Source organism: Gracilinanus agilis, chromosome 4, assembly GCF_016433145.1.
Source record: "Gracilinanus agilis isolate LMUSP501 chromosome 4, AgileGrace, whole genome shotgun sequence".
Lineage (NCBI taxonomy): Eukaryota > Metazoa > Chordata > Mammalia > Didelphimorphia > Didelphidae > Gracilinanus > Gracilinanus agilis.
Window position 1 is genome coordinate 34553940 of NC_058133.1, and position 19359 is coordinate 34573298.

At 50.9% G+C, this 19359-nt stretch overlaps 1 protein-coding gene across 3 annotated transcripts in view; it reads right to left on the reverse strand.

Moving 5' to 3' along the window:
* Positions 1-1442: 1442 nt before the first annotated feature.
* The window catches only part of IPO13 (importin 13), a 31459-nt gene continuing 13542 nt past the window's right edge, over positions 1443-19359 (reverse strand). For all 3 annotated transcript variants that reach the window (XM_044676762.1, XM_044676761.1, XM_044676763.1), the window contains 8 exons: positions 17993-18130; positions 17802-17898; positions 15555-15607; positions 14206-14272; positions 14069-14127; positions 2317-2406; positions 1881-2062; positions 1443-1589 (listed from right to left, as the gene is read on the reverse strand). In XM_044676762.1, coding sequence (XP_044532697.1) covers positions 1493-1589; positions 1881-2062; positions 2317-2406; positions 14069-14127; positions 14206-14272; positions 15555-15607; positions 17802-17898; positions 17993-18130 — 783 coding nt within the window. In that variant the 3' untranslated portion in view covers positions 1443-1492. The remainder of the gene's footprint in view (positions 1590-1880; positions 2063-2316; positions 2407-14068; positions 14128-14205; positions 14273-15554; positions 15608-17801; positions 17899-17992; positions 18131-19359) is intronic.

Sequence of the window (19359 nt, forward strand, 5' to 3'; positions counted from 1 at the left end):
TTCAAAGCTGGAAGGGACCTCAGAGGCCAGCAAATCCAACATCCTCATTTGACAGATAAGGAAACTGAGGCTCCAAGAAGTGACTGACTCCAAGTCAAACTGTGTTTGAGGTGGGATCTGACTCCAAGCCCAGACCTCCTCTGCTGCTTCACAGTGCTGTCTACAGATCCAGGAATCATGGGAATTAGGAGCTGACAAGACCCCGAGGGGCAATTGTAAAAGGGAAGATAAGGGGGTCTGGGCAGAGGCTTCAGGAGATAACAACAAAGAGTGGGTATGAAAGGGAGGAAGATCAAGCCAAGAAGATGGAGAAGGCCGGGTCCAGCAGGGAGGACTAGGAGAGAGGACGGTCGGGAAAACCTGAGGGGAGACACTACGGGAGATGCCATCACTGGTGTCTGCGAGAAGTGCGAGCGAGCGGGGAAAGGCCACTGGATTTAGCGCTCACTGAGAACATTTCTGATAAGGGACGAGCTCAGAAGTCAGACACACAGAACGTGGAGGCCCCGAGGACGGGGCCTTCTTGAGGAGTTTGTGAAAAGGCAGGAGAAGACAAGAGCTTGACGATGACCGAGTTTTTTAAGGTTGGGGGCACTTGGGCGTACTCAAAGGCAGCTGGGAAAGAACGTGATACGTGGAGAGGTTCGAGACTAGAGACGGGGTCCTGCGGCTCCCTTTTCTGGAGAAACAGGAAGGGGGGATCCAGAGTGCCGGGCGAGGAGACGGAGGGGAGGGAGAGAGTGGGGGCTTGGGGGGCCCTGGGGGTGGCCTTGCTGTGGAGGGCAGAGGTGGGGAGAAGAGGGCCGGAGAGCGAGAGGTGGGGAACTCGTGCTCGAGTGGCAGAGAAAGACGGTTGTCTCATGCAGAGGAGTAAGTCTGTAGCGGCTCCCTTCAGGAAGCAGAGGCAGATGGTGGGAGTTGACTGACAAGCCAAGGTTGGGGTTGGGGCTTGGCAAGGCCAGAGAAGTACACAGGCGAGCCGGCCTGGAAAAGAAGGGAGGAGGGGAAGGCTGGAGAGCACAGCGAGGAGAAGAGCTTCCGGGGAGCCACGGCAGAGGGAAGACGGAGGCTCTCTGCCGTCCCCGAGCATGGCCAAGGGCACGGGCATGCCCTCCTCTGGTGGGGCTGGGCTGGGGGAGCAGCAGGTCGTGGGCAGGCGCTGAGCCCACTGAAGAAGGAAGGGGAGCCATCAGGGTCTGCGGGCAGGTTTGGGGAGTCCTCCATCTCCCCAGGGCCGCAGCTCCACGAGGCACTCCAATCACGGCCGAACTCCTTCAGGGGGGTTAAGCCCCAAGTTCCCTGTCTCAGAACCAGTGAGGGAATCCCCACGTCCCCCGCTTGTGAAGGGGGAACGGCTCTAGAAGGGGATGGAGGAGCTGGCCCCGGCCCACCCCATCCCACACAGAGGGCTCTGGGAGTAGCACGAAACAGGAGGCCGGAGCTGAGTGGGGGTGTCTGGGATTTATTCTATAGAAACTCGGCCTGGCCGGCCTCAGTAGTCAGCGGTGTAGTCGGTGCCGTGGAGTCCCCGGCAGAGCAACGTGAACTCTTTCACCATCTCCTTCACCCGGCGCTTGTTCACCCGCTCTCTGCAAAGGCAAGGAGAGGAAGGGCCAGCATTAGCCCCATCCGGCCATGTCTCTGCCCAGGGTGCCTGTGGAAGGGGGGCCCAGGGGGGCGCCGGGCTTCAGGCCAGTCAACAGACTGAGGTGGAAATGCTTATTTGGGCCCAGTCTGGCTGGCACAGAGCTCCCGTAGTAAGTGCCGGGCACTGGCCTAAGGAAGAAGGGGATGAGGCTGCTGAGGTGTGGGCTACCAGGCCGCGCGAGGCCTCGAAGGACACCAGACTTGCGCCACCCTCCCGCCACCTGCCCAATCACCTGAGGACCTGCTGGCTGAAGGTGTCCTTCTGTTCGGCACTGAGCCGGGGCGAGGGGAAGCCCGGCGTTTGCATCACCTCCTTGATCCACACACTGAGGCAGCTAAAGCAGTGTTTGTTGAGGGCAAAGAGGACGTCAGCGAAGGAATCCATGAGGCTGCGGGAGGCCTGACCACCAATGGCCTACGTGGAAGGGAGGCACCGGAGTCAGGAGGGCGGGCACGTGTGCCAGGGGCTCCCCCGCCAGAGGAGCCCCGTCTCTCCTGCCCCCAGTGGCCAGCACGGCCCCCCCAAGCTCACGCCACGGCCTCCAGCAGGTAAGACGATGATCCCAGCTGAGCCATCGGTGCATACCAAGGGCTCATTCCCCCAGCCCAGGGCCCCTCTTTCCAGCCCACCCTTGTGTGCTGTGCCCGCATGGCCCTTGCCCCACTCACCTCCAGCACAGCCTGCAGCAGCACTTTGCCATCCTCCTGGACCACCTGCCCGATGGTGGGGATCTCCCCACATCGGGGCAGCAACTCTGTCTGCAGCAGGGATAGGACACAGGTGACTTAGACCCCTCTGGAGCAGGCGGCCGGTGCCCCTGGTCTCCCCAGGGATGAGTCTCCTGACAGAAACCTGCAGCAGGCTTCCTTCGGCCCCCATCTCACATGGGAGCCGCCGGGAGGCAGGGCCTGGCCAGGAGATTCTTGTCCCAACCCCCTCACTGGGACCAGGACTTGGCCACCCTGGAGAACGAGGGACCTGACTTTCTCATGTGAAGTGGGAGGAAACACAAGGAAGGAGGGATCTTGAGTGTCCTGAGAAGTGACCCACTGCCTCTTGGCCCAGGAAGGCAGGGCCCTGCCTTGTGCATCCGCCTCCACGTTCCTGGGCCAGAGTCCAGGCCTCTGGAGTGAAATGCCAGTATCTATCTGCCACGACTCTCCCCAAGAGGCACTTTAAAAAAGGGCTAAGGCAGGGCAGGGAAGGAAGGGAGACTGCCGAGGGCACGAGAAGGCAGGAGCAGGGCCGGCTGGCCAGGCCCAGCCACCAGTGAAAGAAGCAAGAAGCACCTGACCGCTAGGCCGTGGCTGACCCCAGCAACCACAACCCTCGACGCTGCACCAACCCCAGTCTGGGCCTAAGAGACAGGCAGCTGCCATGAGAATCAGCCCCAAGAATAACAGAGGATTCAGGTGCTATTTCAAAGGTTCTGGGAACACAAAGGCAAATGGTAAACACGTCAAGGAGAACAGGTCAGAGAGCTCACTACACCCTGCCGGTGAGAGCGGCCTCCAATGAACAAAGGCCTGGGCCTGAGAAGGAGGAGGAACCTGAAGAAGGACGTGTGGGGAGAGAACAGCCCAGGGGGAGAGCTATGAGCCCTGATGGAGCAGCAGCAGCTGCTCAAGCTCCAAGAAGGGGTCACGGAGACACACTGAAAAGCAGGGGCTGGGCAGGGGCACGTCTGCCGGACAATAGTGGGGAGCGGCTTTGTCATCCTGAGAAGTGGGGGCAAGATGAACCAATGCTACCCACTCAGATGGGGTGAGGAAGCGACACGGCAAGGAGACAAGTAGGAAGAAGGGAGAGTGATTCTAACATCGTTGGGAATCCAAAGATGGACAGCCAGGTCAGGTGGCACAGAGCTTGCCAGCATGATGCAACATGTAAAAGGCCAGTGGAGAACACACAACATGGTCAGTTCTTGCTTTCTGGAAATTTGACTTAAAGAATTCTGAAGGAAATCCACATTCCAAAAAAACACCCGTTAACTTCACAGTACTGTGTGCACTCTCTCCACTCCCGTCCCTCCGCCTGGCACTCTGCAGCCTCCCATTGCCCCACCAAAAAAACCCTCCTAGTGAAAGCAAAGAACCAACGTGGGGAGACTGGCACCACTGCAAATGGGCTGCAGGCTCTGTTTGAGACCTCCATCTCCAAGAGGAGACCTTTGCCCCACTCTTCCCAACTGTCTTGAGTTAGGCAGTCACCTATGGACCACCCATCCTGTCCCCCATGCTCTTCCTCTCTTCTGGCCAGGCCAGGCCCCCATGTCACTGACCACAGCCATTGAGTGTGCCTCCTTTTGCTCTCATTTCTCTATCCCTGGCCCTTATCCATCCTTGAACCAGTCCCTTTCTTCCACAGGTGCCCAGGGCAATTCCTGCCTCTTTTCCCCATGCTTGTTAGCAATTCCACATCATGTAAAAATTAGTAGAGGTCTGCAGAAAGGTCCACTTACATAAAGTGAGACATGGTGTACCCATACCCAAGAACAAAATAACCTTAAAGTAAAGAGGTCAGTTTGATCTCAAAGATATTGCTGAGACTTGTGGGATAGAGCTCAAGTCTGGAATATGGCCATGAAAGGTTTTCTCTTTTAAAACATCAGAATAAGTAAAATACAGGGTAGAAAAGGGGGAAGTGCTGTGGTGAGCATCTGGGTGAGGGTCAACAGCAGGAGAAGGAGAGGAAATAGGCAGCAGTTGCCTACAACTTGCCCCAGCCAGGGCCAGGAAGTGGAGTTTAGGAAACAGACCACAAACCAATCCAGAGCAGGAAGATGTGACGGGCTCTTTAGCTACAGGGACACTGGCTGAGGTCTCAACTGGTTTTAAGCACCCTCTTCTGGAGCTAACTGACCAGTGTGGATGAACTAATTGCTTAAATAGAAATGATAGGAACCTTGGGTGAAAACGGCTGCCAGTCCCAGGGGCATTTCTAAAAGAGCTTTAATGCTCACAGAGACTCACAGTAATCTTTTTTTTTTTTTTTTTTTTTTTTTGACTCACAGTAATCTTGTGGAGTACATGACACTGGGGTGATTATTTCCAGGTTTCCTTAGGTGGCAAACTAGGGTTCAGAAAAGGACTCTCCATAATCACATAATAAATACTGGAGGCAGGAGATGATCCATGGCCTTCCTGACTCCCAAGGCACTATTCTCTTTCCACTATCCTCTGGGCTCAGGATGGGAGAGAAAATCCAGGCATACTGTGATCAGAGGAAGGTCAGATAAGAGCACAAGAGCTAAAGACCAAGAAGGGAATCAGATGGAAGGATGAGGTCTACCAGCCAACCAGTGAGAAGCACTGACTGACAAACTGAGAAATCCACAAGGAAGAAGCCGACAATATGGTCCATGAGCACTTCTGGCTGACTGACCACAAAGGCCCCAAGGACCAGTAACAAACCAGGTGAACTCTGGCTCCTGACTCATAGGCAATTTCCTTCTAGGAAGAGATGGCAGGAGGAGACTCAAGCCTCAAACAGGACTTTGGAAGGAAGGGCAGCCCACAACCCAAAGGAATAGGAGAACAAAACAGAATGAAGAGGGGGTTGAAGGTATACTGATTATGAAGAATATACTTGAACTACCTGAGGTAGCTACATGGCTCAGTGGATAGAGAGCCAGGTCCATAGATGGGAGGTCCTGGGTTCAAATCTGACCTCTAACACTTTCTAGCTGTGTGACCCTGGGCAAGTGACTTAACTCCCATTGCCTAGCCCTTACCACTCTTCTGTCTTGGAAGCAATGTACAATATTGATTCTAAGAAGCAAGGTAAGGGTTAAAAAATTTGAATGTGTATGTGTATATATATGTATATACATACACACATACATAGATACACTCATGGTGGGAGACAGAGGGAGACAGGAGTCCAGATCTAAGGTTTCACTGCTGGTGCAGGTCAGCACTTGCCTTGGCACAAGTCTCTGACAGTGGCCTGGGGACTGAAAGGTGCTTAGACTCACACAGAAAGCAGGTGTTGGGAGGCAGGATTTGAACCCATTTCTTCCTGACTCCAAGGGCAGATCCATGCAGACTCATCATGAAGAAATATGAGAGAGAGCAATGGGGTGAAGTTGGAGGAGAGGAGACAGAAGGCAGAAAAGGCAGGGAAGTTTCATTTGGGAGAGGGGGAGTAGAGGGAAAAAAAGAAGTGATTTTTTTTTTTGGAGTAGGCTAAAGATCACCTGGGCAGAAAGAAAAGAGGAGTTCAGGAAATATGGGAAGCTTGTAGTGACATCCAGACATCTGCAGGAGCTCATTCTTTGCTGAAATCAGGGCAGCTAGGAACTATATGTTAAGATTTACTACTGATAATTTCATCTTTCAAAAGGTGAAAGGCCAATGGGGGGTTGAGGGGTGGCAGAAATTCTATTGTGGAGCTCTTCCCAAAATGGAAGAACTGACTGACTGGGTGGAGGTGATGGGAACATCACTAGGAAGTATCTGCTCCATTGTGGGATTTGTGAAAGGAAAAGTAACAGTAACAAAGCAGCATGGCATTACCACCTCAAACTATACTAGAAAGAGGGAATTCTCCATACTATTTTGGAACTGGTTACAAAGTAGAAGAGAGAACAGTGGAACACCCAGAACAAATGAGCCCAAGAAGTCAGTAAATCCAGAAATTTAAAATTCTGAAACCAGAGAAACAATTCTGATGAAGGAAAGAAGTCATTGAAAGAGGCCATGGGAATGAGGACAAGCTCCGGTATCAGAGGACCAGGGCTCAAATCCCCTTTGAGCAGCCAGTTCAACAGTCTGAGCCTCAGCTCCTTCATCTGTAAAATGAAAGGGATGGATGCCAAGCTTCCTTCCAGCCCTAGCCCTAGGACCCACTGATTTGCTGATCTTTTATAGGCAGATGGAACTTAGCAGCCTACTTAAGCTCTTACAAAGACGTGTATTTTCCCAAAGTAGAAACACAGGCAGGCAATGAAGGATGAGAGCCCAAATGTGTGAAACAGGGCACTAAGACTCAGGCTGGACAGAAGGCTAACCACAAAAGGATTAGTTCTTGTGAAATTGGAGAAAAGAGAAAGATAGGATTCTTGCAGAGAGGGAATGGGACAATAACTGGCACCAGAGAGAAAGTGACCTGCTCAGTTCTGGATTATTCCCCCTGCCAACTGAACAATTTTGCAGAAGATAAAGAGACAAAAATGACCAATGAGAAATTGAAACTAAAGATAAGGCGGTAGATAATAAGAGAAGACCTAGCTGCCCGCAATGGATTCAGGTCCCCAGGGCCAGAAGAGCCACATTCTTAGGAACGAAAAAGAAATACCCATACAATTGCTGTCAGAGGTCTCTGAAAGATCACAGGATTTCAGAGTTGGATGGGAACTCAGATGTCACCAGTCAAATCTGTACAAGAAAGCCTTCTACAACACACCCCAAAAGTGGTCAGCCAGTCTTTGCTTGAAGACCGCTAGGGAGAGGAAGCCCATTAACCTCCTGAGGCAGCCCATGTGGAGAGTGGGAGAGACACCAGAGGATTGGAGCAGGGTGAACATCCCACTTTTCAAAGAAGGAAAGAAAATAGAGCCTACAAACTATAGGCCAGTGAACTTGGCTTGAATTCCTACCTAAAATTCTTGAACATATCATTAAAAGCGATGGTCAATAAACATCTGGAAAAGGAGGCCAATATGGTAGAATAAGACACAGGCCCTTAAATGTGGCTCATTGAGGAGATTTAGAAATGGTTGTGTGGCCGGGTCCAGAGATGAGTCATTGGTGACTGATATAGGGGTTTCACATTGATGGTGGGGTGTATGGGGAAATCAGGGAGGACTAGCATCTCTGGTTTGAGGGCTGTTCATCCACTTTCAGCGTCTGCCTTTTACTCCAGCTCTCATCTGCGACTCCAAGAAGCTGTGGCATGCACAGTGGCCACACCCTGGTAAAACCATGTCAGCAGATGGGCAAAACGAGGCTGAAGGTAACCAAGAGCTCTCAAACTAGTTAGAGGGATGCTGACCCCAAGTATGGGAAGATTTTCCCATAGTGTGATGAGTGGATAAGAACAATTTGCTCCAAAGACCAGAAAGGTGGCTTAAGCAGGTACTGTTGAGCACTTAGAATTCAGTTAGACGTTGAAGAAGCCTAGGTCATCCACTGCATCCCAGGCCATCAATAATTGTCTTGACTTTTGCCCAGCTTGGTCTTCCCAACACCATCCAGATTGCGGTGAATGGTCTGGACAGCCACTGAGAGTGACTGGGAAGGATCCCATTCCTTGTTCTTCCTGCACAGATGCTCAGGCTGAATTGCTTAGAGTGGTTCTGGTTCTCATTCAGGAGACATCTACCAAGAGCTTGTGGGCAGGATGCTGGCAGCTCCCATGACAGTGATAAGCAGTGACTAGGGAGGAAGAGGAGACATTGCTCCTGGTTACTGTGTGAATTCCATCTCCTAGGGGATCTCGTGTGATCTCAGCACATTCCTGGGAGACACCCTCAGATGGGATGTTGTTTAGGCCTTTCTCTGATCTGAATTAAAATATGTTCTTGCCTTCTCTAGAGGAGCTTGTCTACAGTAAGATGTGCTCTGTTGTGGAGCATTGTCAACCCCCAGCTGCACACTTCTGATATGGGTAAAGCCTATTCTCTAAGGCTGTGGAAGATGAGGATCTGAAGAAGTTTTTCCAAGTCCTAGAGATTGCCTTTTTTCCAGAAGTAACACCATTTGGCACTGTGCTCTCCCTCCTTCAGAATCTCACAGTTGGATCTTGTGTAGCTTCTACTGGTATCTTCCTTGTAGAGTATATAGGGGAACTCGAACCCAAGCTTCTGTGGTCACTGATACAGACATCTGAACACAAATTTCAGAGTGATTCTTGTCATCTACTGCTCACTGGTTTCAGCATCTAGAGTCAAGATATTTTCCTTCAGCTCTTGCTGCTGTTTTATAAGAAAGTTCTGCTTATAATCTGCCATGCTCCTCCACAAAATTTGTAAACAAGTTTGTATTCTAAATGGGGGCTGCCCTTGGCTATCATATTTTGCTGCTTGGCAGAGATGGAACCCAAGCACTTTCTAGGATGTTTTGGTCTCTTCTCTTCTGTGCTGGTATTGTTTTATATTGGTTAAACTTCCACAGGAAATGGGGATAACTAATGTCAATGTCTGTTACTTTATCCATTCCCCAAAAATATCTGAATGCATCTGAGACCTCATCAATCTGAATGTTCTCTCCAATGATGAAGCCCTTTCAGTGCAATTCTTGCTCATGTCCAACCAAAGTGTTGGCTATGGGCACCTTCCTTCCTCTTGCTACTACAAAGATACAGTGGATAATACTAATTGTCCATCGGTTATACTCAGACTGTGGCTGGCTATGGCCCTCTACCCCCATCAATAATCAGGAATTGTTTACTGAAATCTATATCAAGGTTGTTTTAAAATGTCAAGTTGGAGCTGGCTTCATTGCATACTGACTTGTGTTCCCTAAATCTGGGGTTGATTTTTATCTTTAATAAGTAAAAGCTCTGACAGGACCCAGGCAGCTGATTCAGAAAGGATGACTGCAGCCATCAGTCTTCTCCAATCAAGATAAGAATAGATCCCACTTTTTTGATGGGATTCCACATTTGCCACAGTCAGAGCTTCCTAATTCTATTCTCAAAGAAAATGTTAGTGCTTGCTCCCCATTGCCACTTCCAGACTCCCCACCCCAACTCTTATCCCCTTCAGAGATTTCTCTATCCAGATTTATGACCCAATCCAGATCCTGTCTTTCCAATCGGTTCCCATGGCAAATTCCCTCCTTACTCTTCTCTTTAAAATACCTTACAGGGGAGCCAGGTGGCTCAAGAGCCAGGCCTGGAGTTCAAATCTGTCCTCAGTTACTTCCTAGCTGTGTGACCCTGGGCAAGTCACAACCTCCATAGCCCTTCTCACTCTTCTTCCTTGGAACTGACACTTAGTAGTGATTCTAAGGCAAAAGGTAAAGGTTAAAAGAAAAAAAAATCATCTCTAGTTGCTGCCTCCATTTCCCATCCTCCCACTTCTCAATGCTCTGCAATCTGGCTTCTGCCTTCATCACTTAACTCAAACTGCTCTTTCCAAAGTGAACAAAGTTCCAATCATCCCATCAGAGAGCTTTGTCTGTTTTGGCTGGATCATCACCCATATCACCCTACCCAGTTGCAGATGTTCCCCAAGGTTTTACACTCTTTCTGGCATTCTCACAAACTCCCATGGGTTCAATTATTCTTTCCATGCTGACGACTCCCAGGTCTATAGATGCAGCCCCATCTCTTTTGAGGTTCAGTCTTGTATCAACAACTGCCTCTTGGACATTTCCCGATGGATGTTCTGGAGGCATCTCGACTCAACATGTCCAAAACAGAACTCCCTGCTCTTGTCCCCAGGCTCAGGGCTCTTCCAAGTCTCCCTATTTCTGTGCAGGGCACCATCGTCCTCATACTCACCCAGACTTGTGAACCCCTCAACGCCATCTATTCATTCTATTGTCCTCTCAATCAGCCTCTATATCCACAATAGCTTTCTCACCACCCCTTTTCTTCACTAACAGGGCCACTAAGCTAGACCACACCTTCAATACCTCTTACTTGAACTGAAGGAGTCACCTCATTGATCTCCCTGCCTCTTTGTCTTTATTTCCCTGCTCTCTGTGCTACCCACCTGCCCCTAACTGCTAAGGTGATTTTCCCAAGGTCTTATGTTTACCAAGCCAATGGCACCTCTCACTCCCATTCAATAAACACCAGTGGCTCCTGTTATCTCTCAGATTAAATGCAAGCTGCTTCTGTTGGCATTCAGAGTTCCTCACTCCCTCACATCCACCTCCTTTTTCCAGCCTTCTTATCCATTGCCCCCCTTTACAGGTCAGCCAGACCAGCTTTATTGTTGACCTTCCCTGCAGTTTACAAGCTTTGGCCCTCAGGCCTGGGATGCTCTCTTTCCTCATTTCCACCTCCTATAATCTATCTCAGCTCTGATACCATTTTCTCCCAGTCTTTCTTCATGTTCCCCAACCGCTAGTTAATTGTTTCCTTTTCAGAAATTACCTTGTGTTTATTTTGTCTAGACTTATCACACACATAAGGCCTTGATGGCAGAGGCTATTTCATTTTTGCCCTCCATTTCATGAACTTGAGGCCCTTCTCCATCCTGGTCACCCTCCTTTGGACAGACTCCAGATAGCTGATCTACATCCTCCCTAAACTTGGTGGCCAGAACTGAATGCAGCATTCTGGATGTCATCTGAGGGAATGGAGCATAGGAGAGCTGTCACCTCTTCATTCTTGGCCCCTTGGCCCCTACTGAGGCAGCCCAAGATGGCAGCCACTTTCTTGGGAATAGAATCACATTGCTGAACTTGAAGGCCACAGATCTTTTTCAGACAGACTCTGGAGGTGTGCTCTGCCACAGGGTACTATGAAGTTGGTTAATTTTTTTTTTAAGACCAAGACTTGAGATTTTATATTAAATTTCATCTACTAAATTTCATCCTTAAAAAAAATGTCAACTTAGGAGATTCAGCCCAAAGACTGTCAATATTATCTTGGACTGACCTGTCAATCAGGAAAGTTACTATTCTTTTCTAAGAGCTGTCAGCCATCTCAGCCTTTCTCTTAGTCACTGATAAGAACATTAAATAGCATGGAGCTAAGCACAGATGCCTGGGGTACTCAACTGGAGACTTCCTGCCAGGCTGACATCAAACTACCAAAGGCTACTCTAGGTCTGACCATTTAACTGGTTTCAAATACATATAATGGTATTTTATTCTAGTCTATATCCAATCAGAATAATATGAGAAACTCAGCCAAATGCTTTGCTAAGAGTTCAATAAAAAGCATTAATGGCATTTTCTAGCTCTTCTAGTCTGATCAGGCTGTCCAAAAAGACTAGTTATCCTAACATGACTGGCTCTGGATATAGCCAAGATGGCTTTCTGTAATTACTGTTTCCTCTTCTAGATGTTTACCATCTTTGCACTAATCCAGTCAGACCCATTGGCTGATAGCTGGCAGATTCCATTCTCTTCAGTTTTTTCCTTTCCCATTCTTCACAATCTTTCAAGTATCAGCAATCATATCCACCATTTCTTTCAATACTGGAGAACATAGTTTATCTGGCCTAGGTGATGAGAATGACATGCCATTCTTAACATCAATATCCTCCTGTAATGATCTAGGGCAGGGTCATTTGGGTCATCAAAGGTCATCTGGTCCTTTCCTTACTATCTTCTCAACTAACCACACTTGTTCTGCCACTTCCAATCCAAAGACCATCCTCCTTGGCAAAGAAAAGAGAAGCAAATTTTTGAAAGCATCTTGTGATCAGGAATCTGCTTCCCCTGGAAACGCCCTATTCTCCAAGTGAACAGTTCCAATTGCTAGGAAATCTTTCCTTAAATAAAGCTCAAATCAATCTATCCCTGAATCTACTCCATCTCCCTGAAGACGACACTTTACCAGGCTCCTAGTGGCTTCCTTGCAGACAAGGTGACCACAGGGCCTTCAGTAAGCTCAACAGCGAATGAAAAGAGACAAGCCTAGCAATTCACGCAGGAAAAACAAAGCAGATGAGGAATACGCATTGCCCATCGAGGCAGTCCAATGGTCCTTTCGCCATGAAAGGTACACTGTAGATGGATGGTGAGCTCAGTCCGGAACTGAACAGCTGTGGCAAGATGGGCTGGGTGGCATTTGAAAAGCTGCTGCCAAAAACACATCATTCTTGACATCAACATTATCTTGTAATGATTTAGGGCAGGGTCATGGACACCCACAACCTCCGAAGCAGCAAACTTAGAGGTGAGCCAGAAGGCAACAGAAAGACACAAAGGTGGATGCAAGAAATGACATCTGACAGCCGTGTTAGATGACCTGCATGCAAGAAACGGCAAGAGAAATTTGAGGCGGGCAAGCCAGACCCCGGGAACGACGCTCCCTGGCTGCGCTGCCAGCCACAAAGTGCACAGGGTGGCCAGCAACCATCAGGATCAGTCTCCCAATCAGAAGACTGAGAATGAGGAGGGATAAGATGAGTTGCCCTTGGTCCCAGGGGGAGCACACTCCCAGCAGGAGCTCAAGGATCTGAGGACATGCTGCTGAAGAAGCCTGGAGACAGCACAGCAGAGTGAGGGAAGCCAGAAGGCTTGGGTTCAAATCTTGGCTGGCTTGACATTAGCTGCTACTCCTCTCTTCTGAGAGACAGCTGCCTTGGCTTACACATGTGGGTCATGATACTTGTACTACCCATCTCCTAGGGAAGCAGTTTATAACCTTCAAGTAATGAATAAGCTTAGGAGGGAAGGGACTAGGCAACAATTCACATGAAAAAGATCTGATGGCTTCAGTGTTCTGCAAGCTCATTGGATCAGTGTGACAAGGCTGCCAGAAAAGCTCACATGACCCGGGAGCTACACAGCGTCCACTGTCCCTCTACCCTGGTCAGCTACATCTAATAACCGTGGTCAGTCCTAGGGGCCAAAGTTTGGAAGGGATGTTTGAAAACCTGAAGCACACCCATGGAGGGCAAACAGGTTGGGGAAGGGCCTCAGGAACACTGGAGACCCTTCATAGAAGGACTGATCGAAGGAACTCGGGGGAAGGGAAACCTCTTGGGGCCATGAGAGTTGTTTGCAAGAACCTGAAAAGCTATCATGGGGAAAAGGAGTCAGACTTGGACAGAATGCGTGCATGGGTCTACATATACATGCGGGTTTCTGTATGTGTGTGTGTATGTGTGTGTGTGTGTGTGTGTTTATCCGTGTGTCCATGTGTATATGTCTGTGTGAGCGTCCGTAACACACAGGGGTTCCTGTATACGTGTCTGGGTGTCTCTGTATCTGCATTTATCTGTGTCCACAGGTTTGAGCACGTCTGTGTCCTCATGTGTGTGCACACAGCTCGGGGTCTGTGACAACTTCTTGGCTATGTGTCTACAGAAGCGTTCTGAGCCCTGGCGGGAGGCCCAACACTAGTGATTCCTGCAAGGCCAGAGGCTGGCCCAGAGGCTGTGGAGGGGAGCTCAGTAGCTTGCTCAGGCAGGGCTACACTGACAAGAGGTCACCCTATGGGCCACGGGAGGGCAGGGGAGGGCGGAACAGAAGGACAAAGGGGCTGGCCAGGACTTAACAGGAGCCCAGTCTTGCTATACAGAACACCAGGGAAAACCAGAATGAGGAAGTTTTAGAAACTTAATTCCAGACTATTGTCCTGTGGTTAAGAATAGCAAAAAAACCACAAAACACCACCAAGCCTGAAGGGGGGAGAAGCCGAGAGCGGGTCCTGTCACAGAAGCCTGGGCCAGACCCTGTGCCCACAGGACAACAGTCCTTTGAATGGCCAACGGAAGCATGTTTCCTATTATCCTGGACCTCAGGAGTCCCATGGGGGTTGGGAGGGAGGGCAGGGTCCCATACTCACAAAGAAGCCACAGGAGGCCTTGACAGTCGGGGCCTCGGGGAACTTGAGTGCCAGCACACCTGCCCACAGGGAGAGACAGGTCAGGCCAGGGAACTCATCCAACCCCTTCCCTAGGCCACAACTAGCACCCTACTCACCACACTGGAACACAGCCTTGACATCCAAGCTCTCAGAGAGGAAGAGGTCTGGCTTCCGCTTCAGGGCCTATGGGAAGAGGGAGCCCCCGTGAACCCAGCCCCTGACCCCCTGGGGGCCCACCCCACCTAAGCCACTCACCTGCCCTGGTCTGGTTTAGGGTGTGGTCACACCGGGGATCCAGCCCTGCTAGGCTCCTCAAAAAAGCCTGTTCCCTCCCTTCCCCACTCCTCCATAGGGACCCAGGACACCTCAAAGCTCCTGTACGAGGTGGGGGACAGGAGGGAGACATGGCTGATGAAGGAAGGCAGGGACATCGTGTGCTCTCTGGGTAGAGGTGGCAAGAGACCCCAAGTCACATCCAGGGGAAAACACATAAAAGGAAGAATTGGGAGGACCCAGGAGGCCAAGGACAGTCAGTGTGTCAGGGCCAAGGGGGAGCTGTAGCAGCAAAGCTTTCTCCAAATCTCTCTCCCACAAGGCCAGGCCTCCCAAAGAGGGCTCAGCGTGGATGCAGTGCTTCAGCTCTGGGCTCAGGGGGCCAAGGATCTCTCAGCCAATCATCTTCTTTCAGCCTAGACAGCATCTCCTGACCCCATTACCGGCCCTCCCATTGACCATCCATTCCCAGAACACTCCCAAACCACCAGCCCTTCATAGTCTCAACTCCTCCCCAGGAGGCTCTGACCCCAGGGCAAGGCACAGCCTCCCTGCTTCAATGGATCAGAGTATTGTGGGGCCAACCCTGGCCCCACTACTTCCCAGCCTCCACACAGCTCACTAAGGCTGAAGGCAGCCCGCTGCCCAGGCCTCGCCAAAACCAGCCTTCATATTGATCAGCCCAGAGGCCCAGGCCCAGCCTCCACCTCCTCCTCCCCAGCACAGTACCTTCCACAGAACCCACCAGCCCAAAGGTTCCCACTCCCTAGGAGTTTTGGAACAGACCAGGCACAAATAAGCCAAGAGACCTCCCAGCAGAGGCTCACAACAACTGGACCCCAAATTCCGTTTGCCTCCCCAGGCCCCACAGCCCTCCTGCAGCCTGGAGGGTGGGCGCCTAGCAACGGCAGAGTTTCCCAATGTAGCCCACCCCCCAGCCTGCCTACTGATCCCTCACATGCCCACGGGGGCAGCCTCTCCATGGCCCTTGTGGCAAGTCCGGGGGGAAAGGAGGACTAGAGGAGAGTGTTGGGTTGTCAACTTCCACGGAAACAGATGGAGAAACTCTATTCAACTCAACAGAAAAAAAGTTGTCAACAGAAAGCTAAAAAGATATTTAAATTGAATTCCAACAGAAGAGAAAGAGAAAGAGAGAGAACAGAACGTGAATGAGTAAGAAACTAAAACACACCTGTGCCAGGAGTTGCATAAATGAATCAACAATATCAGGATGATCCCTGGGCCCTAAAATATAATAAATAAAGATGGAACTTAAGAAAAACTCATCCAAACAGCAACTCAACGTCATACAGTTACATGGGCCGGAGAGGGCCTGCAGGAGGCAGGCCTGAGCGGCAGGAAGCAAGGGAAAGAAACAAAACATACAAAAACCATGAACTGGGAAAGCCCCAAACAGAAAGAAACAGCAGAGTGACGGTGGGAGGTGGGCTGGCTGGCCCCTGGCTGACATGGCAGGAGGGGATCCTCACAGGAGGGCAAGTGGATCTAGGGAACACCTACAAACAAATCAGGAAACTCCCCTGGCACAAAGGCTCAGAGGAAGGAGGGGAGGAGAGGGTCTGCTGACCCCTGGCTACCCTTCCTGAGCCTCCTTCCTCCGGCCCCCAGACCAGCAATGCCTGAGACAGAACAAAGTGCCCTGGTCTAGGGCCAGGGCACTAGGTGCCCATGCCAGCCAAGCTGGGACAGAAGGGCCTCTCAGTTCTTCTCATTCAGACAGGCTGCTGGCTGAGGGATTAGTGAGGGAATGGGGGCTGGCCCCTCACCCTAGTCCCAACCCCATCGCCATTCTTCCTGGCACTGACCTCCTGCCCTAGCCCCTGGTCCAAGCTTCCACTGGGACTCTTCCTGAACAGTAATTGGCAGAGAGGCAGGAGGAGGAGGGCAGAGGCCCAGGGCATGCAGAGGTCTTGGGGTTGGAGGGATCAGGCCATGGGAGGTCATTTGTAAGACAGAGCAGGAGAAAGGACAACAATTGGGTGAGGAAGGGTGGCTGTAACTACGGAACTGCGCCCTCCCCACTCCCCATTCCTTTCCCCTTCAGGCAAAGACTCCAGGTAGGGTTCAGATGTGCACAGATGTGGTCCAGAAAGCTAGGAGCTAAGCTTGGGCAGCAGCACCAGGGACAGCTCAGGGACAGAGAGGGACACACTAAGTAAGGGCTGTCATGCTAAGGGAGAGTAGGAACATGGACATTCTGTGAAAACGCTAGATCTACATGAGAGATTCCTGAGACTTCAGGCCCAGGGAGAGATGTTCTCCCTCAGAAGGTCATGACTTCTCCTGGAGACTAAAAACCTCTACTCTCCTCACATCCCTCCATGGCCAATGTAGGAGCTACAGGTGCTGGTCCATATGGAGCCAGATCTGCCTGTCATCACTAACCGGCTCCCTCTCCACCTACATCCTCCTCTGCACAATGGCGGGTGACGTGCCCACATGGGACTGTGTCTCTCCAGCTCCCACTATCAGGCTGCTGCAAATATCAGATGAGAGGCACCTACCCAGAATGATCCCAGTCAAATGAGGATCCGTAGCCTTGTTACAGATGGCCCTTAATGATGCACGTTGCAGCTCCCAATTTAGTGGAGGGTCTTTTAGGGTTGTTATGGCCAGAAGGGACACCCAGCCCCATCCTTCTGGGGCTCAAGGCTAACACTTGAATTTCCTCCCCTTTTACAGCTTGCAGCTTGGGCAACTTTAACTGATGCATCTAGGAAAGGGTATTCTGTAAGAGACACTTCTCTCTTTCAGGGGTGAGGGGCAGACATCTGGCCAGCTTTCTCTCACCCTTACCAGTGTATCAGCTGCCATATCTGCTGGGGCTGGCAGGAGAAGGAAGGGGTCAGAAAGTTACTTCTCTGCCCACTGTGGGCTGAGGGACTAAGCCTGGAAAGGGCCAGGCAGTGAGGATAAGGCCCAGGCCACACAACAGTCACCTTGGACTTGAGGCCTCCCTTACAATGCTCCCAGATTGTGGGGAACAAACCCTAGCCAGGTGGGGACTATTTGGGCCATAACCAGCAGAGAGAACAACATCCCTGCTCAAAGGCAGGGAGCCCAAAGGCAGCCCCCAAACCTACAAACCCCACTGTGAATCAGAAATCTAGAAACAGGCAGCCTCTTGTGAATCTTGTGAGCCCTAGGTCAGCCCACTTCTGCCTCTCCCAGGCAGAACCACTGCTGAATGCAGAGGCTGACCCAGACAGACACGCTTTTGACTTGCCCTCCCACTCCATCCAGCCACCTCCTTCAGGAACCTCTGCCCCAGCTTCTCAGCTCCTTTCCAGTCGGGCCATTCTGGAAGGGCAAAGGGAGGGCTGAGTCAGGAGCCTGGATTCCCCTGCCCAGGTAGGTGGCGGCGGCGGTGGTGGCGGCGGCGGCGGTGACAAGAGAAGCCTGGCCTGGCTAGACCTACCTTGCTGGAAGAGGGTGAGTGTGACAGAGGTGACGAGGAGGAAGAGGGCCTTGATGGGGGGAAAGTGGGCAGGTTCATGGGCAAAGATGTGCACCAGCTGGAAGAGAGAAAGAATGCCCACCATGTGTCAGCCCCATCTCCTACACAACCCCAAAAGGTCCACCACCCGCCCAGGATCACCTGCCCTGTACCTGTCGAGTGAGGTCAAGGGCAGAGGCCTGGGGAATCGTGCTGTACATCTGTCCCAGCATCTCACACAGCTGGGGGACCATGGGTGCAAAGTCATCCAGCAAGGTCTTCACGGACTTCTCAAAGATAGCACACACCGCCTGGAGCAGAGCAATCCGAGAGGAGGTAAGCTATAGTACACATACACATACAGCCCTGCTCCAGGCCCCTCGAGCCCCACCTCAGCTTGGAAGCTCAGGGACCCTGCACACGGCACCACAAAACACCTACCACTAGGGGTGTTCACAATCTTCCTGTAATCCTCTGCCCTCCCAACGTCCCTTTCTCCACCTCAGGTCCCTCACCTTGACCAAGTGTTAAGATGAAGACCAGAAAGCTATGGCAGGCCAAGGTTGGGAATATATTTGGAGCCAGAAGGTCTGAGCTTCAATCCCAGCTCTGACACCTACTGGATGTGTGAACTACAGGCAGAGGCATCTCAGAGACTGAGTCTCCTTATTTATAAAATTCATCTACAGCTCCTTAGACAATGACCTACCCCACTTTAAGGGCTACAGAAATGAGATGTCACTGGGGACAAGATTTAGCACAGATGTGACCAACAGAAGAGATTTCTCATGACTGGAGCTGCTCCTGGAGGTAGTGGGCACTTCATCCCCAAATGTTTTCAAATGGAGGCACCACAAAGATAGCTTCATTTAGCTCTGAGGGGGTTAGCCTAGTCTTTTCAAGGTTAAATAAGGCATCTTCTGAAGCCCCTCCCAAACCTGACATCCAGGGATGAAGTAGGACCACCAAGACTCAGACAAGACCGGCTGGCTCCCACACTATAGAACCCCTCAAAGTGAGGGCAGCTGAGTGGTATAGTAAATAGAGCTCTTTATCCCAAATCAGGGAGATCCAAGTTCAAATCCAGGCTCACTCACTGTGACCCTAGGAGTCACCTAAACACAGCCTCAGTTTCCTCATCTATAAAATGGGGATAACAATAGCACCCAGCGCTGTTGTGAGGATGAAGAGATCCTATCTGTAAAGTGCTCTATCCTCACTGACTTTCATAAGCTTTTGATGATTACAGGAGACTATGACAAGTCAGCCTATTCTGGGGCTTGATGGGAAACTATCAGGAGAGGTTAGCCTGCTCATTGGACTGGAGTCTCTGGGAGTTGGCCTACTGTGAGTCAACGGAGTCCTCTAGAAGAAGTTAGGCTGTCCTGCATATGTAAGGGAGTCTCTAAGAAAGGCTAGACAGGCTGTGCCTTCAGGACATCTTAACAGAGGCTAGTTGACTTTTTAACTTCAAGACCCCTCTGAGAAAGGTTGGCCTCAGCTGATAATCAGGAGATGCTGACTAACTCTGTGGCTCTGG